This window comes from Rhea pennata, chromosome 18 (genome assembly GCF_028389875.1).
Source record: "Rhea pennata isolate bPtePen1 chromosome 18, bPtePen1.pri, whole genome shotgun sequence".
Classification (NCBI taxonomy): Eukaryota; Metazoa; Chordata; class Aves; order Rheiformes; family Rheidae; genus Rhea; species Rhea pennata.
Window position 1 is genome coordinate 9,567,953 of NC_084680.1, and position 19,865 is coordinate 9,587,817.

Genomic DNA, 19,865 nt, shown 5'->3' on the forward strand with positions numbered 1-19,865 from the left:
ACTAGAAAAAACAAAAAAAAAAAAAAAAAAAAAGAATTAACTTGCCCTCTGATTATAGGCTAGTGACTCTCTTCTGTTTTCCAGCTAAATTATCCTCTGTGAAACAGGCACAGTTAAGGAATTTTCTAGCCAAGAGGAAGACTCCACCCATTAGATCTACAGCCCCAGGTAAACCTTTACTTACCTTAGGAGTCTGAAATGCTTTTCAGGAAGGTGACTTACCTGTTGTGGGAACCAGTCCTTAAGTTAGCTTTTGGCTGCTTCTCACTCTTGAGCCTTTACTTTTATCTTTGTGCTCCCCCTTCTTCCTTCAAATGGAATTTAATTCAATTACCTTCTTGCGGAGGGTTGTGTGTGAGAATCCTACCAATATAGCCTTAAAACAAGCCAGTACAGGGTGTTTCTGTCTTGGCTATGGGTTCGGATGGTTCCCTTGCCTTAGTGTGCACACATTGTGTTGTTTCTAATATTGCAGCAAACTTGTCCCGATCTGCCTTCTTGTCCACAAGATACTATGAAGATTTGGATGAAGTCAGTTCAACATCTTCTGTTTCCCAGTCACTTGAGAATGAGGATTCACAGGCAGTGGACCAGGAAGAAGAGGCTGCTCCTGTCCAAGTTCCCCGTCATGCACCTGTGGTCCGTACTCCCTCTATCCAGCCTGGTTTGATGACTCAGTCTCCACCCTTTGGGAAGCAGCATGTCTCCCCAGGTACTTTATGTGAGTAGTTTTTGTAGTGTTTCTCTTATACTGTATATGTTTTGTCAGTGTCTTTAACCATTGTATCCACTCTGTGTTAAAGTTCTGGAGAAATGAGATGGTAGGCTTATGTTGACACGTTTCTGGAAACAGCAGTGTGGTATGAACTTGAGCTAAAAGCACCAAAATACGCTGACTCATTGATTACACTTTTCTGATTACCTGGTGGTAGCAGGCCAGGAGGAGTGTGTGTGGATTTTATTTTGTGTGGATTTTTGCTTGTTTGTCTTGGATCTTACTGATATAAGTAACATTTGTCTTCCGTTAGTATCTTGCCTTAAGGATATGCTATTATTTCTTAAAATAATGCCTGAGGTCTAGGAATTTAAAATGCTACTGCATTTAGTTGATGTTGCTCAGGTTAGGACTTCTGAGCCCAGTGAACATCAGTAAGAATCATGTTTTCATATACTTGATTTTCCTGGTTCAAGAGGGTTTTGTTTTTCTTTTTTGTTTTATCTTTAAAGCCAAAGAACTAAACTTCCTAAAATGACAAATGAGATGTCATCAGAAGTGGCTATGACAGCAAATGGAGGAGAATTCATCTAATGCACTGAAATGACAAGTATTGAGACTAATCTGCTGAATTCACTGAGATATACAGAGACCACCCATGTCAGATAAACATGCTAACTGTTTAGAAGGGCTGGGGATCAGTCTGTCAGGAAATAAAAAGCGTACTTGGAGGAAGTGTAATTCGGAGCTTTCAGTCTCCTTTGCTTGCAGAGATACAGTGAACAGCTTTTTTGTTTTGTTTTTTTTGTAGTGCCTACATCTTCGAACAGAATCATACCACAAGGGGCAGACAGTACGATGCTTGCAACAAAGACTGTGAAACATGGAGCCCCTGCTCCCACAGTCACTGTGCCAGCACCACAAGCGGCTGCTGCAGCAGCTCTACGAAGGCAGATGGCTAATCAGTCCCCAGGTAAAGGAATAGCTAATTGCCCAGGTGACTTCTGGGCATTCGAATGCGTGTCTGTCTCACAGAAACTTAACATCCTTTAAGGAAAAGACTGTCGAACTGAGTGTGACACAGGCAGGATCTGTGTGAGTTGCACCTCCGAGTTGTCCAGTGTTTTTTGTCATCTTTCTTCCTTTCAGTTACTAGTACAAAATGCCTAAGAAATTTCCACCACAGAATTCTTAGGACAATTCTGGTTGTAAATATTTCTTTAGTGTCAGTGCAGAAATGTGACAAAATTCAACTACTGGCAGGGGAGTTGAATTAGTCTATTTACCTTGCCCAAGGAGGGCATAAGCACAGAGGGCAGACTGGTGACCTGAATTTTGGTAGAAGCTGGGGTGTAATTAGGCAGATCATATTTGTTAACTCAAGATGTTATAATGCAAGCAAGGGGTATCTTAGTGAGTATAGATAGATTTCGTCAGGCAACAAGGAAAAATGTGCTAACTGTATAATGCAGTTACTTACTCACTGAAGGCTGGAGTGCTCAATGTTTTGGGTCAAATAAGCCACATACTTTCTAGAAACCTTTGTGGATTGCTACTGGAGCTACTTGTATAGAGCATATTGAAAGAAATGCTTTGTGTGGAAAAGATATTTACCTCTGCATTTGTGGGTTGTGTTTTTTTTTTTTTTTTTTTTCCCTCCTCTTAAAGCTGTAAGCACGTCCTTGACTGAATCAACTCTGAAAAACGTTCCTCAGGTGGTGAATGTGCGAGAACTCAAGACTAGTACATTGACTCCAGCTGTCTCTGCAGTAATAGGGTGAGTTTGGGTGCTCCTCTTTTTCATGATAGCCTTCAGTTGCACTTGCAATAGAGCACATCTACCAGTGGGGAGCAGTGGTAGTATTTTAGTCTGACTTCCTAAAATGGATGCATTTAGGGGAGAGCCTTAGAGTTAGGGAACAAAAATAAGAAATACTTTCTCTCCGCATCGTTCAGATTTGCTAATGGCTTGTCCTGAACTAGCAATGAGACCAGCATTAACATTCTTCTCTATCACTCCATGAAATGTATTTTAGTGCATCCCCTCCTGAGGGGGTCCATTAGCTTCATTGCTAAGGCACACTCAGGATCTGGAATCCTTCCAGCTGCTGATACATGTGCATGTGTTCCATGTCCTTCTGTGATGGAAATGCACATTTTTGTCACTTAAGCATGGCTTAAGGTGTCCAGATGTTCTTTTATCTTCTTCCCTGTGTGTCACTGAGAAAACGTTCTCTGGAGTTATGCTTCTCCTATCTGCCCCTGGATTCACTCTTTGGGAGAGCAAGAACTCTGGCTCTTTTGGAAACTTGTCTCAAATTTCTTGACATTGGAATTTTGACTGCAGTGTTAGGTGTCGATAGGAATTGATGGAATTGATCACTTCGGAGAAGCAGAGCTGCAAGGCTGTCTTCCTCATGAATAAATTATGAATGTGGGCTTCTAGTATTTAACCTTAAATTTTTTAAGATGTCCTCAAAGTTAGCTGTAACTGTTGGCTTTCCAACACTGTCTCCTGCAGACAATGGCCAGTTCAGCTCATTCCAGAGATTTCTCTCTTATCACTAAGCTCTGTCACCAGCCACAGAACTAGTTCTTTTTCCTGTTATGGTAGCGACCTTGAAACTGTCTTTTCTTGGAGTTCTTATGATCACTTTAGTCCAAGATAGTGCATGGCTGTTTCTGGACTGGGGAGGCAGGGGCAGTACTGAAACATTTGAGCAGTGTTGGGGACTACTGCATTTCTGTTACGGTATAATGGCATTAAAAGCAGGATAAACTTGCCACGTGCATCTGATAAGTCCATGTGGAATTGCAGATGCTTTATTCAGATAACTGTGGGCTAGATGTGCAGCTCTTGAAACAATTTCTGTTGTCACATTACTTCTGGTTGTCACACATGTGTATATTCCTCACTGTTGAAGAGGAAAGTGGAATTCCTTTGATACTGCTTATCAAAAAGGGAGCAGAGTCTTACAGTGTGCAACTCAGCTGCTGACCTCAAACCAAGGATTCTGCATTTTAATGCAGACAATTTGGGAAGTTTTATTTTGGGAGGTCTTATTTATTTGGGAGGTTCCTGTATCTTCTCCTGAAAGTGTTAAATTTGTGGGGGGGATCAGGATTATATCAAATATAGTTTGCAAACTGTTGTGCTTGGAAATTTTGCTAAAACAAGTGTTATGATAGGAAATTCTCCATCTCGTTTAAGTTGGTTAAGTACAAAATCAGTTTAAAGAGATTTCTTGGTGTTTTTCATCAAAACTATGAAGAGCTAAGTAAAGAGTACTGGCTGTACATAAACAAGGCTTGAGTTAGTAATACATGTCTGAGATTGCTGTTCATCTGAGCTGTAGCTAAAGACCTGTCTTACTTTTGAGTAGTTTTAGAATAGTGGTATTGAGTGTTTTCCCTAATTTATAGGGCACCATCTAGTTTTATATCTTGGAGGCTGTTATAGTCTTATTTTATAACTGATTCATAAAAATGTGCTAACTAAAAATGCTGCCTAAATGAACCTCTGCCTGCCAGCAAGATTCAGCACTAAAACAAAGACCGTTCACTCAGCCAAATTAATTCATCAATTTTTGCAACTTCAGACATCTTATCTCTTTTGCCACCACAGTGCACTCTTTGGGTTGTTAAGCAGTAATGATTTTTTTTTCAGTTGTTATCAGTTGTTCAATGGCCTGTCATTAGGCGTACTGGTGGTCCCAGTCCAGTTATTTGTATATATTGAAATCAGAGCTGAGCTTTTCATAGTATTGACAGAGAATCTGTGGGTCAAGTGATTTCGGGAACCTTTCTGTCTGATTCGATAGACATCCTTGCAAATATGGGTCGAAGCACTGTTGTATGAGACAACTTGCAGAGGTTTTCAGAGCTGTGCATATTTTATACCTACTTTGCCCTCTGATAACTTTTACAAAATATTGTATTTTTACCATGTGCTGCAGTAAGAATATGTATATTATTGCCATGTTAGTAAAATGTCATTGTCAGGCTTGTATCCTACTGGAAGGAAATTCCCTTGTAAAGGGAAATAATAGGGCCACTCATTATTTACAGATATCCCTGGGATTTCATCCAGTTCTTTTGAACAATGGCCAGAGTTCTTCAGAAGAATTAAAATCCTCTTACGTTTTGAGATGCGGGAATAGAGAAATAAGAATTTCTTATCTTTCACATGCATAAATCATTATTGAAATAATTTGAGAAGCTTTAGAAACACAGAAGGAAAGTCATAGTTGATAAACCTGATCACCAGCTTTTGGATCTTTATAGTAGCATTTTACTTTATGCCCCTTGTTGCTCCAGTAAAAAAGAATAAGGCTGATCTAGTGCTTCTTTATAGTCACTTGATTTCTTAGTAAATAATAAACAACAACCAGCTGCATGCAGTGAAGCCTTATCCTTGCTGTGAGGTCCTAGTCAATCTCCGCAGGGCTTCCTAAAGGATCTGCAGCCAGCCATGTGCAAGATAGTCTGGTACTGGCTGTGTGATGTTTAGAGGAACCCTGTGGCTTCCATTAAACCAGCTTGATCTGTGGGAGCTCTAGTGAGACTGGTACTGCTGGCTCACGCACCAGTGTGATCTTCAAATCATTACCTCTTCGTTAGTTTTATGTGTTTTTTAAAATCTCTGCCACCAAGGCTAACTAGCTTGTAATTGAAACCATCCTTAGAACAAGCTGACTGACCAGCAAGCCCCCTGCTTGATAGACTGAGACCACAACTTCCCTGCTAATCTTCAGGGTGCTGGGTGTGATTCCACGGTAGACCAAAGTCTGTATGGTAAGCATCAGTGAGAGTGACACTATCGTCACTAGTGTCAGACTAGTGCTAGACAGCAATAACTCATGTTAGACTTGTGTAATCAGGGGAGAAGGCTCCCACTCTATCATGAATTTCAAATAACTTCTGTTTTTTTTCTTTCTTTGTCTGGGGGCTCACATGAAATTGAGCTTTACAGCACTTCCTTCCCAGTATAGACTCTTCCAGTACTAATCTGAAATTTTTGTTGTTTGCTGCTTGCTTTTGCTCTGGGCAAAGGGCAAATCCAGGCTATGCAACATAGATCTCACTGCTGTAGGGAAGGAAGGAAGGACATGCGAGTACTGTAAAGCTATTTAAGGCACAAAGCCCTATCCAAAACCCATTGGCTATGCAAAATTATTCTTGTGCATGCACTTGTCCCTTTTCTCTGGAATTAAGTAGGAAATTTCTGTCAGCTGGCCTGTCTCTGACCAAATAGTAAATGAGGTTTTGGAGGTCTTTTGGTTTATCAGAAGTAGAACTTTTGATGCCCAGATTCAGATACTGCCTGGGGTTTGCAGCCTCAGCTCTTTACATAGTATAAGGACTGCTTCTCTGCCTTAGAGAATGTTTGGCCTGCATCCCGATGGAAACAGCCTACCAGGTTACAAGAAAGCCAGCCTTTGCCACAAAGAGAATGCAATCTGTAGAATTTGTTACTCTTCTGAAGGCTTCTGCCACTGACCATTTAAGCTGGTGAATCCTGTGGGCCATTGGCTTGAGGAGATGTTCCAGCTGGGTGGCAATTCCCAAGTTGTGGTAATTGGTGTGTTAATGGCACACTGGATGCAGGGTAGAAGAAGTAGCTGCTCTTCTGCAGTAATTGTCTGTGGGCTCAGATGGATGACTTGGTAGAAATTCCCACACCTATATTTTAAAATACATATTAATCTTATCACAGTTCTTGTCATGAAGGCATTAATATTTATATCACACTTCAAAGACGTGAGGCAGACTTCCTTTCCCCTCTCCTCCCTCCCAAGCTTTGTCTGCTTGCTCAGTATTTCCAAAAGTTGCGTGTATTTGTCTGGGTTCTGGAACATAAGGGAAGCTTCTTATACTTGTTATATATTAGGCATAAAATTGTAATCTCCTTGCATGCTGATTTTCATTCAATTCACTGTAAAATAGAAAGGGTTGCCTTTCTTCAGAGACATAAGAATGTGTGAAGAAGACTTGATCATTTAAGTCCAGAGCTTTAAACACATTTGCAGACTTCCTTTGTTAAATGAGGCCGATTTGTTTAAGAGGTTTATTCCCTAATCAGATTTGTTCGTTTGGAGTTGTGTGGGGAATCTTTTAATAGCAGTGATTTTCTTCTTTTCTGCAAGGTATTTGGCATTTTTTTGTTTTTTTTTTTTTTTTTTTTTTTTGAGAGATGAGAAAATCCACTTTTAGACTGGTCATTTATGTAATGTTTTATTTTTTCTTTTTAAGATCGTCTGTACCTCACTCTGCAGCCCAGGCAGTCCACCAAGTTCTGGCAACCGTTGCTACAAATCAAGCTAAACAGGTATCTTGCTAGAGAACGCTCTCCCTGTGGAGTACTGTATTGAGGCAGATTCAGTATAGTTTAGGGATTTTGTTGTTGGTGAACAGGTCATCTAACAATCTCTTTTCACAGCTTGTCCTACATTCTTGGCAAACCACTTATTTATCTGTGACCTTGACAGGGTGGTGCCAGACATATCTTTGTTATGTCTCCATTTTTTTTTCCTTTTGAAGACTCTTGAAGCTTTCTAATTGCTACAGCCTTGCAGCAGTACAGGTTGCAACCGACAACACAGCAAACTGTTCCCAAAGGTCACCAAATAAAAAAGTGCTGAGCAATCAGTGAGCAGAGTAGTTTCTGCAGCCTATATTTTACGGAAAACTTTTATTATTGGTGGACAAGCTGCTGGAAAGTTAATGTCTGCTCTTCAAGAACCAGTCAGTGTGTGTTCATTGTGCCTTGGAGTCAATGAATTGTTGTGAATGGGATTTATGGGCCTCTGTAAGACACTTGTTGAAAAATATATGTATTGACTCTGTACCTAAATATAGAGACATACGGTCTCAAGATGGAAGGGCAAGTATTTTGACCACCTCTCTTTAGCTTGTTCTTAAGTAATTTCATGACTCTTAATATTAGACTATCCTAAAGGCCTCTGTTAATGGACATAATGCATTGACCTGAAGTGGTTTTGTGGGTGTTTTTGTTTTGTTTTAGATGCCTCTAACAAGCACGCTTAAGGCACAGACTCCACCTTCCTCTGCATCAGCACCTTGTGCTCTGGCTTCTACACCTGGGCCAACATCATCTGGCAACAAAATCTCAGGTCAGTATTCTTTGGTGGAGATAAAAACAATGGCTGGGTGTTTCTTACCACCTGCCAAGGGTGCTGTCCACAGAATGAAGATGTTAAGGACGTGAGATCTGCCTCTGGGGGGCTGCTGTGCCAGTCATGAGGAGGTGAATTTGAAAGACCGAGGTACAGAAGAGCGAGGGAGTGGTGTTGTACTAAGTTTTGTGTTTCGTCTGTGTGACGGCATCTCGAATTCAATGATACAATCATTTTCCTTTCAGAGTGGACCCAGAATGTGTAACCCTTAATGTTCAGAGCACATCTACCAAAGGCTGCTGTGATTTGACATCAAGTCAAAAGTCAGCCATCTTTGCTGTTTTGTGTTTCAAACATGATGCTTTTGCAGCAAAGCAACAGTAGTGTTTTTTCGATATCTGATTTGAGTATTTCTATACTATGGGCTGCAGAACTGAAACAGAGTCTGAACTAGCTTCAAAAAAGCTAGGTCCGTTAATGTCTCTGCTAAGCCCTGGTCTGTATGACCAGCTTTAAAGCCAGTTCATGTGTCTTTATGCTGCACTGTGGTTTGTTGCACTGAGTTTAAAAGTTTAAATGAGCAGAAGTGTCTAGTTTACAGCACATGGTGCAAACAAGGGAAAAAGGAACTGTTAGGGAACAAAGAAACTGATTGTAATAGATGATAATATTTGTAGAGCATGGTGTTATAAACCTCTTGCATAAATGTCTGAAATGGCTGTCTCTTTGTTACTGTTCTGTCTTTAATCCATGGCTGTAGGTTGCCTCTTAGCCAGGGATGAGAAACAGTAAAAATTGGAAGGAACTGTATTTGACATAACAGACACTTCTTGAATTTTGATTTATTGAAAATGTCAGCTTTTGAATTTGATTCTGCTTCCTGTTTATTTGAAATGTGTTTTGTTACGTTGATGGTTTCGTGAGAGATTTTGCCAAGGATTTCTTGTTCTGTTGTTTAATCTTTATTGTAAAGATGGTGACCCCTCTCTTTGCTCCGATCAGATATGCTAGTACCTTAAATCTCTGAAATAATTCACATATTCTCTGATGAAGTACCAGTAGCAGGAATGTTTCTGTGCATAGATACCAGACTCTACATAGGTGGTAAAAACAAGCAGAAACTTCCTGAGGAAGTGACTTGCATTTTGAAAGCTTTTGTTTCCCGTTGATTAAAATTGTACACTACATATATGTATGCAAACTATTTATTTCTCTTTTGAAAGTTGGATGACATACTGCTGTACTACTTTTGTTTTTGGTAATTCTTGCTGTACTTGTAACTTACAGGACAAGGGACGGTGAAAACAGTTGCAGCTGTGACTTCTACGGTGACATCAGTACCAGCAACAACTGCACAAATTAACAAGGCATTCTCATTTTCTTCTGTGGGGTCTGTATGAACTTTCAGATTTCTTTGTAGTTGGTATCAAATAGTTGTATCTGTTACAGCGGGTGTTGTCTACAAGCTACATTATATGATTAAATGGTAGTCCCAACACTAAGAGTATTGGGGAGTAGGGGTGGAATGTGGGTGTGCTTTTGCATCAGAGTTCTTGGAAGTCCTTCTGGTTGGTGGAAGCCTACCTGAGTGAGGTCTTTAAGATCTGTGAGGATTAATCAGTCTTCTGTTGCTTTGAATCCCTCAATCTGTAACAAATCAAGAAAAGAGCAAGTAATTCTAAACTGGCTTTCTTTTCACATTTATCTACAGTGGGCTATTGAACAAACGCTGTATCCCAGTGTTTCTTAGCCTTAGACATTGGGTAGTTTGCCAAGTGAGAAATTGCCAAGTGCTGCACGATTAAAGTGCCAGCACATGGGCTGGTAAACTGGATTCCCTGACTGACTTTGAGTGCAAGTCACCTTCCAGCTCTGAGAGGTGTGGAGGGACATTTATGCTTCGTATTGAACACTGGGATTAAGAAGAAAAAAGCAGCAGACCATAGCTAATTTTAGATCCTCTCCTTTATTTAGTGAAGAAAGAGCAACTTAGGCAGGGGCTTGTGAGAATAAACCACCTTGCTCTACAGCAGCAAGAGAAGAGACTGATCTCTGGAAGAGGGAGGAGAAGGCTTGCCACCTCTGAGGACGTATTGCAGCAAGAATGTTGTTTTTTCTAACCTGAGCCTCCATACACAGGTTTCAAATGCTAGTAAGAGGCGGAGAGACAGAAGTGCTGGAATTCCCAGTTTAGAACTGAAGTCTATGTTGATGACCAAACTTGCCTGTGTTTGTGTGTGATGTACTTGTCTGTGTGAGTGGGTTTTTTGATTTTGGGGAGGGGAGGGTTGCTTGTTTATGTATGGGGTTTTGTTTTGTTTTTAAGACAACAGAACAAGTTCCATGTTGAGGCTTGAAAAGTAATCTACTCATGAAGGTGCCTAAAGAGTCTCAAAGCCATTTGGTGATTTCTGTCATATAACAAAGCATGCAATGTGGCATGTGTTACGAGCATATAGGTACACTGAAACCTCTCTTATGGGGTGTTCTTTTTAGAGATGAGAAGTGAAAATGTCTTTGATCATATCTTGTTGAGGCGAGGATGGAGGATTCCTTGAAAATAACTGCTTGAAATTCTGCGTGTTTGTATCTAATAGTTGAATTTTTTTTCTTTATAAAGTAGATTATTTCAAAATGTGCATACTTTCAAATGGCTGTGTTAATTCCATCTTAACCATTTTTCTGCTTTTTGTCAAGTGGGTGTTATCCCTAGCACCTTGCTGCATTGTTCAAAAGGCTAAAATAGTCCTCTTGCATTTAATAAAATAAACTGTTCCTTTGCTCCAGGATCAGTGCCTCAGTCTGTAAATGGTATGCTACATACGGTGCTGTTGTGGGTGATACGGTGTTGCACAGCCTGGCTTGCAGAGCACAGGCTGTCTTTGGAAAACAGAGGACAATGCAGTGATAAAGCAGAAAGCGTCTAGGAATGAAGGTCTCCAGAGGACTCAAATCCTCATCTTTCATGTTTTTGCTTTGTATACAGTGTTTTTGCAAGACAATACTTTACCATGGAATAGTTGTGTAAAGTTTTTATTTCTGTCTTACCATGAGCCATGTGTTTGGAAGTTTCAATGCTTTCAGCTAAATGTCATTATTTTCCTTTTTCCACTTTCCTTCTAGGTCGGGATTTAATTTTGGTGTTGTCACATCAGCTACTGCTTCACCAACACCGCCCAGCCTCACTTCCCTGCAAGGTTAGTTTGGAGACATGTACAGACAACATCTCTTCTCTGCTAAGAGAATGCTTACTCTTAAATCACGTGGTTCTCAGTTTATGTTGCAGTTCTATTATTAAAATTGCAGTATCTGCAATAACGTTGTATACGTGTGCTGGATTATGCAGTGTAATGCACAAGAATCGAAGCCACCTGCCTTTCATTTAAGAGTAAGGAAAATATGTACTGCCAAGATCATCTAGGAGGTATTAGTTTATGAAGAGAATAGTATCTGGAGTCATTTCCTCTGCTGTCTTTAATCTCTAGGTTTTAAAGTTGCCAAGGTGGTCTGCCACAGAGGGCTGTTATTAAGTGGAGTGAGCATTTAGTAATGGGAGGGGAATGTGTGGGAAGATGTGGGGTGGCTTATAAAATTGATTTGAAAATAGATAAGCTGCCTTCCCAACTCCATTTCGTAGATAGATCGTATCATTCTACTGGAAAGTAGGGTCCAATACATCTGCTTGCTAGTATTCTTGAATTTCAAGGCTGAAATACAAGCAGTGAATTCAAGGCAGTAAAAGAGCTTGTATGCTTGAAAGCTTTTTTTCTCTCTCTGTTTTAATATTATCAGTTGCTATAATAAAAGATACCGCCTCTTCCTACAAATCTTGCCTTGCTTATATCCCTAGACCATCACAGCCACAACAATGCTACTGCTATTCTGTTATCTTAAGCAGAAATAACTAACTTAGCTTGAAAGTTAATGATTCAGTTAATGTAAAAGTTGAGGTAAATAGCACTGATTAAAGAGGAATGAGAGAAAGAGCAAGCATGAGACTTGGAAAACACAGTATTATACTTGGGCAATTACCTCACACTGCTCTGTGGAGTGGTAGAGCACCTTTGCCTTTGTTAGCTGATGGAATAAAAAGAGAACTTCAGTGCCTCAGGAAGAAACAAATGATGTTTTATTTGCTGTCGACTACTAATACACTTGTTTTGCTAATCAGAGTAAAAAACCAAGCATATTATCTATGATGCTAAGAACCTCTTGTTCTATCTTACTTAATCCTGATGCAGACTTCCTCTGCCTTGTCTAGGGATGCCTAAATCAACCCATAGTCAGAACACCAACGCGGTATCTTCAAGTCAAAATTCATGTTCAATGGTACACAGAAATGATATAACAATACATCAAATATAACTTGTCCAATCTCCCTGAAAACTTCGACTGTTTCACATTCTTGGACAGCAGTATATCTAATAAGCGGAGCTGCTGTGGTAATTACATTTGAGAGCTTCTCTCTAATCTTTCGCAGCTGAAAACAGGCTGCATAGAAACGGTGGTCAGTGCTCTATAAATAGTTGAATTTTTAAAGAAAGATTTAATTCTGTAGAAAATTGTTCAAGTGCTAGAAAGTCCTTTTATGACGAAACTCTGTTCTGAGCTTTAAACGGACAATTCTGTAGTGAATGTCAGGACTCATTAAGGTGAAGTAGGTAAGAGGAGATGTTAACAACAAATGGTCTGTAGTAACCGGGTTTTCTCTATTGCTATCAAACTGTTGAAAAGGGATAGGAGCCAAAGGCTGAAATTCTGTGCATTCAAGGCAAAGGGTGGTTAAGTGGAGGCTACAGTGTAAGAGATTTTCATCACTGTAGCCCTATCCATAAAGGCTTAGATGTCACTGTTGTAGTCTTGTGAACGCACAGGAAAGTGTCAGTTATTTGATGGTTGAGAGGTTTTGAAGTTTTTGAGGCAAGAGCACTATCTATCTGTAAAGCATTAAAGCCTGCTATGATTGTAAGAATGATAAATGAGCTCTGCATACTTTAATTCAATTTGTAATTTCTGTATCTCTCTCAATGACAGCCCCAGCTAAGGAGTCCACCCAGCCTGATTCATTTTCTCTTGGTGGGGGCTCTAAATTTGGAGCAGTCCCTGAGAGCACCTTTGCTTTTGGGTCCCTCAAGGCAGCAAGTGCTTCAGGAGCCTCAGCAGCAAGTAGTGCTCCAGCAGATGGCACCCAGTCAAACAAGCCTGCTGCAACAACTACTTCTGCACCTTCCACAGCCTCTGGCAAGTTGGATAGCTCTCCATCTAAGCCAGCAGATCACTTGTTTCAGAGCAATTTAGGTGGGGAAACTCTTGGGAGCTTCTCAGGACTGCGAGTTGGTCAAGCAGATGATAATACCAAGACCACTAAAGGACCATCTTCCAGCATTGCAGGGGCACAGTCAACCAAAACATCTACAGTACCTTCCGGGTTTACATTTGGCACGCCCTTGCCATTAGGAAAGCCTGGAGAAGCTACTTCAACATCAGTTACAACTGCTGGCACAGCATCCATGTCCATCAGCACTGCGGCCACAGGCAATCTCTTTGGTAATGTCCAGATAGCCAGCACAGGGTCTTCTGGGGTATTCAATCTTGGAGGATCTAGCGGCAACAAACCTACCTTTTCATTTGGTATTCAGCAAGCAAACAGCATGAGTACGAGCACCTCTGTCCCTTCTACTCTCACTGCTTCAACATCGTTGTCATTTGGAAGTTTCTTGAGTTCAGCCCAAACTGCTGTACCTGCTGCAACTTCTAGTAAGGGTGCAGGGGATGTCAAGTTACCACCTGCATCAGAAAAAACATCTGAAAATGAAGTAGCAGCTGGCCCGTCACCTCCACTGTCTCAGGCACAGCCACCGCATCCACAGATACAGCTTTCAGAGTCCATTAAAGAGTCTGCTTTACCACAGGCCACAGCTGGGGACACCAGTGCTGTGGGTTCTAGTTCTGCATCAGTAGCACCTCCCCCTGATGCAGTTGTTACCACTGCCTCCACCAGTGATTTGAAGGCACCAGTGCCTCCTGCTATCTCTACATCTACCCAACCAGATCAGAATATCTCAACAACAACTTCTACAACAAACATTGTCTCTCCTGTAGAAGCAACAAGCATGTTGTCTGTTACCTCTGATGTTAGTACATCTGTCCAAAGTCCTGCCATTGGTGCCTCTGTGTTTGTCCCCGCTTCTGCAAGTTCCTCAGTGTTCCCTCAACCTCCAAATTCCAGTGCTTCTGGCTCAGCATTTACTCAGCCTACTGGTGATATAGCTACCACTCCTTCCACACCACCTGTTTTTGGGCAACTACCAGCAGGTACCACAGCATCGTCTCCGTTTGGGCAGCTCACCACTAGCACGTTGTCCACTGCCACTACTGCCACACCGGCTGCCAGCTCAGGTTTTGGGACTTCTGCTTTTGGCAGCACCACTACTGGAGGTTTTGGTCAGCCAGCTTTTGGACAAGCACCGACCTTCGGGCAACCAGCAAGCAGTTCTTCAAGTGGTTTTACCTTTAGTCAAGCTGGGTTTGGGACAATGCCTGCCTTTGGCCAGCCAGCAGCTTCCACTGCAGCATCAAGCAGTGGCAGTGTTTTTGGAGCATCAGCTAGCACCAACAGTGCCAGCACCTTCTCCTTCGGACAGCCATCCGCCAGCACTGGGGGTGGGTTGTTTGGACAAAGCAGCCCTCCAGTGTTTGGGCAGAATACCGCCTTCGGGCAAGGAGGATCAGTCTTCGGTAACGCTGCCACTGTTACTACTACTACGTCATCTGCTGGGTTCAGCTTCTGTCAAGCTTCATGTAAGAGCGAACCGGAGGGAGATGCTGTATGCCAGCAGTGCTCTCTGGTTGAAGTAGGGAAAACAGTATATCACTGGGGAAAGTAGGACATGTTTTATGCCTCTTTTCCCCTGTGGCAGCTGATGTATTTTTGCTATTACTGAGGATAGGAGATGCAGTGTGTGTGTGAGGAGAAGCTAATGTTGGAGGCCTAGGAGGCTTTTGTTCTGCTTTAACACTCTTCAAGAGGCCTTTGGATGTAGCCTTTTGAATTTTGCATTCAGTTTATACTCCCAAGTCTACCTTGGCATAGTTTTGAATTACATATTGTGCTGCCTGTTGCACAGTGTGTATGTGGGATGCAGTGTAGTGTAAAAGATCCTAGAAAGTTGTATGTTGTTTTAAAGTGTTATACTGAAGTAGTTAGACTGTTTTGAGGCCATAATCAAGCAAATGAATACAGATGGAGTACCTTCCTCAGTGGGCTACGTTGTGCACATCCAACAGTGGATGTATAGCTAGATGTGTACTACTCTGATTGTGACCTGGGATGGCAAAAAAATCTCTTAAGCTTTCAAAGGATTGGGTTAGCAAGGAACTAATCTCAAATCCACCTTTGAATTTGGAAACACCTTGAAATTAAATATAGCAGTAATGTGATCATTGGCTGCTTGTCTGCACAGTTAAGTTTAATATTTGTATAGGTCAAATATTCTCTGCCACTTTCATTGTTCTCCATGTTGCTACCATAAATTACTGATGTATTTTTTTTTCCTCCCCCAAAGCCTTGTCTGTACAATCTTCAGAGAGCTCAGAGGGAAAAGTGAAAAGTATGGAGTAATAATAGAGAACGTGTAATTTCCAGGGAAGAAAAACTAATCAGGCTCATTTTAATTAAGAACGGTGGCACTGTAGGCAAACTGCTTGCTCATTTTAACTACAGTAACAGAGAATGGTTGAATCAGGAGAAGTGAACTCTGCTAAAGAAAGGTGTTCCTAATTATAGAAACTGCAAGTTTTATTACAAAACGCACATATAAGTGAATTGGGAAATGAAATGGGGAGTTCTTTTTTTTAATCAAAATGTTTCATTATCTATAACAGGATTCTTTAGGTAACAAAGCTCAGATTCTCTCTACACAAGGGAAATCAAAATGCTACAGTGCTTGTTCATGACTTGCAGCATTATTACAGAAACACTAACAGAAATCCAGTTCTTTTATATTGTTAGCAACAATCTTGTATATGTAAGGGCCTTTTATTTTCTGTTTGTTTTTAAAATGGCTAGAGAGGAAAGGAAAATGACTTTCAAATAAACTTCAGTGGAATTAACTATTTGCGTGTTGGCACAAACTTCAAAGCTGGCCAACCTTGATATATTTGGTAATATCATTTATACTCCCGTTGGTTTGTATGGGGTGGGTGGTTTTGTTTGAGTGGAGACCTAAAAGCCTGTCCTGGGCAAATGTCATCTCCACGAATTGTCTTGTATCCTAGTAGTAGTTCTGGTGACTTATTTCACTTTCTTTTCTTGGCAGGTTTTGGTTCTAGCAACACAGGTTCTGTGTTTGGGCAAGCAGCTAATACTGGAGCCACTGTCTTTGGCCAGGTAAGTATTTATCATATTTGCAGGAACAAGGACTGTTATGTACAGCTGTCTTGTTCAGGGTACTCTACGGTTTTCTAATGAACAAGATCCCATTTGGTATGGTTAGTAAAAAAAAAAAAAAAAAAAAAACTGTCCCACTCTGCATTGATGGCATTTGCTGATGTAGGAGGCATCAGCACAGGCTGTGCCTAAAGGTTATCCTAGACATCTGGAGGGACAAACAGCTCACCGTAGGTTAAATAAGTGAAGGATGCAGAAAGTCACCTGCCTTTGTTCCACAGTAAATGGAAAGCGGAGTATGCCTCTTTCCTCATGTGAACAGTGTAGGACAAGTTCCGAAGGTATATTCTGAACCGTAGACAAGTTTGGAGAGAGATTTAAGTATGGTCTTTTGTTTCCTTGTATCTTGGGAGTCTACCTGCTGGTTAATCAACCTTCTAATATACTTTGAGGAGTTAGCCAGACAAAAAAATCAACCTTCTAATATACTTTGAGGAGGTAGCCAGACAAAAAAAATCAGCCTTGGAGGCATATGCTTCTCTGACTTCTCTAAGTCCCCTTTTTGTGTTTTTTTTTTTTTTTTTTTTTTTTTTTTTTTTTTTTTTTTTTTTTTTTTTTTTTTTTTTTTTTTTTTTTTTTGTATACTAGCAGCCATCGTCCTCCAGCGGAGGCTTGTTTGGAGCTGGAAGTGGTGGAAGAAGTGGAGGTTTCTTCAGTGGTTTGGGAGGAAAACCAAGTCAGGATGCAGCCAATAAGAATCCTTTCAGTTCCTCCAGTGGAGGATTTGGATCTGCAGCTTCCCAGAGTAAGTGAAGGCAACAAGAACACAAACAGTGCTGTGATCCCATCTGTTTTTGTGCTTTTTCATCTTTGAGTAAATTCTGTGTTAGCATGAAAGGCTTGTGGGGGTAACAGGAACAGACGGTGTGTGTGATGTACTTCTACATTTTTTTCCCTTCAGTTGTTTGAAAAATGAGCAGGGAAGCAGTTGAAACAAACATGCAGATGCCAGAAGTGTGAAGAGTATTTATGTTCTGTAGGAATTTCTGTGGCTAAATGCATCTTTAAAATTCAGTACTCTAAATTCTTAATGGAATTTCAGCTTCCAACCTGATTGGAAATTAGAAAGCTTTAATTATTGCTCATCATAAAAATCATAGAATTTCATGCTAAAGTGAAACCAAGTTAACAGGTATGTGGTAGAGAAGAGTTTCCTCCTTAAATGTCTTTTTTTTCTGCAGTGTACACAGGATACTTTACCATAATTTGTTATAACATATTGGTAAGCTCTCAGTCATTTTTCATGTCTAGGAGGAGATGTGAACTTTCTCAGCCACATGGGCGTAATAAAGAAAAATACATTTGGCGGTTGGTTTGGGCATGTAGTCTGTTTCACTAAGAAAGCAAAACTGCAGCGTTCCTTTAGCTGATTGGTTTTCATGCGGATTTAGTAGGTGGGGTGGATCTCTCTCAGATAAACTCTTAAAGTTTTGTGAAGGCAGGGTAGATGAGAGAAACTGTGTTAAAGCCCTCTTGAGGTGAGGGGACTTGGCACTTGCCTTTTCTTTTGCTGCAACTGTAAGCTAAAAGGCATCAGTCAGCATACGTGTTTTAGCTAAATCAATTTGCATGTGAGGTGCCAAACCAACCCTCCCACACATTGCTTCTTGCCCAGCCAACCAGCCTAACAAAAGGAGACATGAGAAGGAGTTAAGAATACAAAATACGGTTACCTCCAGCTTCCTTTGCACAAGAGGCTTTAAGGGGCTATTAGAAACTGCTTCTAGAAGCCGTAAAGGATTAATCGTTAATGCAAGAATTGATCACTGGCTATTAGTTTGAAGACACCACCCCCGCCCTGTGCCATCAGATTAAAACCACATTAATCTCAAGTTTCCTGGGCTAATGGGTCTTGGTCATAATAACCTAAAATTTTAGCTGAGATACATGTATGCTGTTGTCTGCGGTAGCAATTTGTTTTAAATACTAGCCCGCTCTCAGCCTTTCATGTGTAGCCACTGCAGATTTTTACATATGATTGTATGTCACAAAAGCTATTCTTAATGTTTTTCTTAGCTGTAGCTTTTATTTAATGAGACTGCCCAGCTTTGTTATTTCATCATTTGTGAATTGAGTTTGGAAGCAAGTAGGAAAGGAGGAGTTGAGTCTAGCAGATAGACAGCACAAAGGAGGGGAAGGCATTGGCTAAGATATAAAAGTAAGAGAAAAAAGGAAAGTTGCAGAATTAGCCGCACGTGGCTGTAAGTAGCACTTAAAATTTTGTGAGAGCACAGCACATCTGTTTCTTTTATTACCTTTTTAATGGTCCATTGGTATTAATGATTGAGGCCAGTTCTCTATCCTTTGTTAGTTTATTCCTCTTTTATTGTAGTATTGGGTTTTGCGATGAAATAAAATAAATGATTCACTAGAGAAAAACTTGAGTTATTGTAGGTCCTGGCACTAGGTGCTGAAAATCTATATAGCCTTGTAAAAGATGAAAACTTGAGTCATTTCTCAGGCTGGAAAAGTTTGGCTCCTACTTTAAGGTCCTGTAAGTCTTACTGTGCAGTAATCATGTTAAGAAATTGTGGTTGTTGTCAGAATAGCTGAGAATCTTTAATTGTGCATGAAGTATGGATATTTGTGTTGTCATGAGTGACTGATTCTTGCTGCTGTGATCTCTTATTTTAGGAATCAGCTTTCAGTTACTGCAGTGCAGGCTACAGCCGGACAAATCCTCCATCACAGACTTACTGGAAATCTTAATACTAGGGTTTTAATATTAAGATTGCAACAATGAAGTGCTTATTAGTGATCTATCAGATCCAGAATGTTTTGTTGGAATAGGGAGTACTTGGCTTCTCTCTTGAGCACTTTTTTTGGATGTGGCATTCACTCTGCGCTCTGGAGCGGAGGGAGAAAAAGAGGTTCCCCTTCCTTCTCACCCAGTTAATGAAGCTAACATAGAATATTGTCTGTTATGAATTTCACAAATTTTCTTCATCTCTGCAGATTCTTCTAGCTTATTTGGAAACAGTGGGGCCAAGACCTTTGGATTTGGCAGCTCGTCTTTTGGAGAGCAGAAACCTACAGGCACTTTCAGCTCTGGTGGTGGAAGCGTGGCATCTCAAGGCTTTGGGTTTTCTAGTCCGAGCAAAGCAGGTACTTTGTTGATCAGCCCACTATAAACATCATATTTATTTGTGAGATATTTAGTAGAGTGTTCTGCTGTTTAGATATCTACCACCTAGACTCAGTACATGCACAGGAATTGTCTCTGAACAATAAATTAGTGTGTGTTATGAGTGTATCTCTTTTTAAAAAAAAAAAAAAAAAAGTAGTTCATTGCAGAAATTCCTATTGCAGTTTTAGAGCAGAAAGCGGTGTGAATTAGTGCTGGTCTTATGTACCATGCAATGAGAAGTGCAGAGTATAGAATTTAATAGATGTTTTCTTTGGAATATTGTCTTCCAAATTTTCTTCTCTGTTTTGTAACCCTTTCTGTTCCTATATCATCATGAGAGTGGCTGTACAACGTCTACAGTGGGAAAGCTGCCTCATAAAATTCAGATCAGGCATGCTTTACATCCTTCTCCTTTGAAATCAGTCTCACCTATCGTCA

At 40.6% G+C, this 19,865-nt stretch overlaps 1 protein-coding gene across 6 annotated transcripts in view; it reads left to right on the top strand.

Moving 5' to 3' along the window:
- Positions 1 to 19,865, top strand: part of NUP214 (nucleoporin 214) — a 45,660-nt gene that overhangs the window by 17,941 nt on the left and 7,854 nt on the right. For 3 of the 6 annotated variants that reach the window (XM_062591013.1, XM_062591014.1, XM_062591019.1), the window contains 12 exons: positions 85 to 168; positions 476 to 721; positions 1,527 to 1,688; positions 2,384 to 2,492; positions 6,968 to 7,043; positions 7,740 to 7,848; positions 9,139 to 9,241; positions 10,975 to 11,048; positions 12,886 to 14,652; positions 16,170 to 16,240; positions 16,889 to 17,045; positions 19,256 to 19,405. In XM_062591013.1, coding sequence (XP_062446997.1) covers positions 85 to 168; positions 476 to 721; positions 1,527 to 1,688; positions 2,384 to 2,492; positions 6,968 to 7,043; positions 7,740 to 7,848; positions 9,139 to 9,241; positions 10,975 to 11,048; positions 12,886 to 14,652; positions 16,170 to 16,240; positions 16,889 to 17,045; positions 19,256 to 19,405 — 3,108 coding nt within the window. The remainder of the gene's footprint in view (positions 1 to 84; positions 169 to 475; positions 722 to 1,526; positions 1,689 to 2,383; positions 2,493 to 6,967; positions 7,044 to 7,739; positions 7,849 to 9,138; positions 9,242 to 10,974; positions 11,049 to 12,885; positions 14,653 to 16,169; positions 16,241 to 16,888; positions 17,046 to 19,255; positions 19,406 to 19,865) is intronic. The other 3 variants (XM_062591015.1, XM_062591018.1, XM_062591017.1) reach the window with 3 other exon arrangements.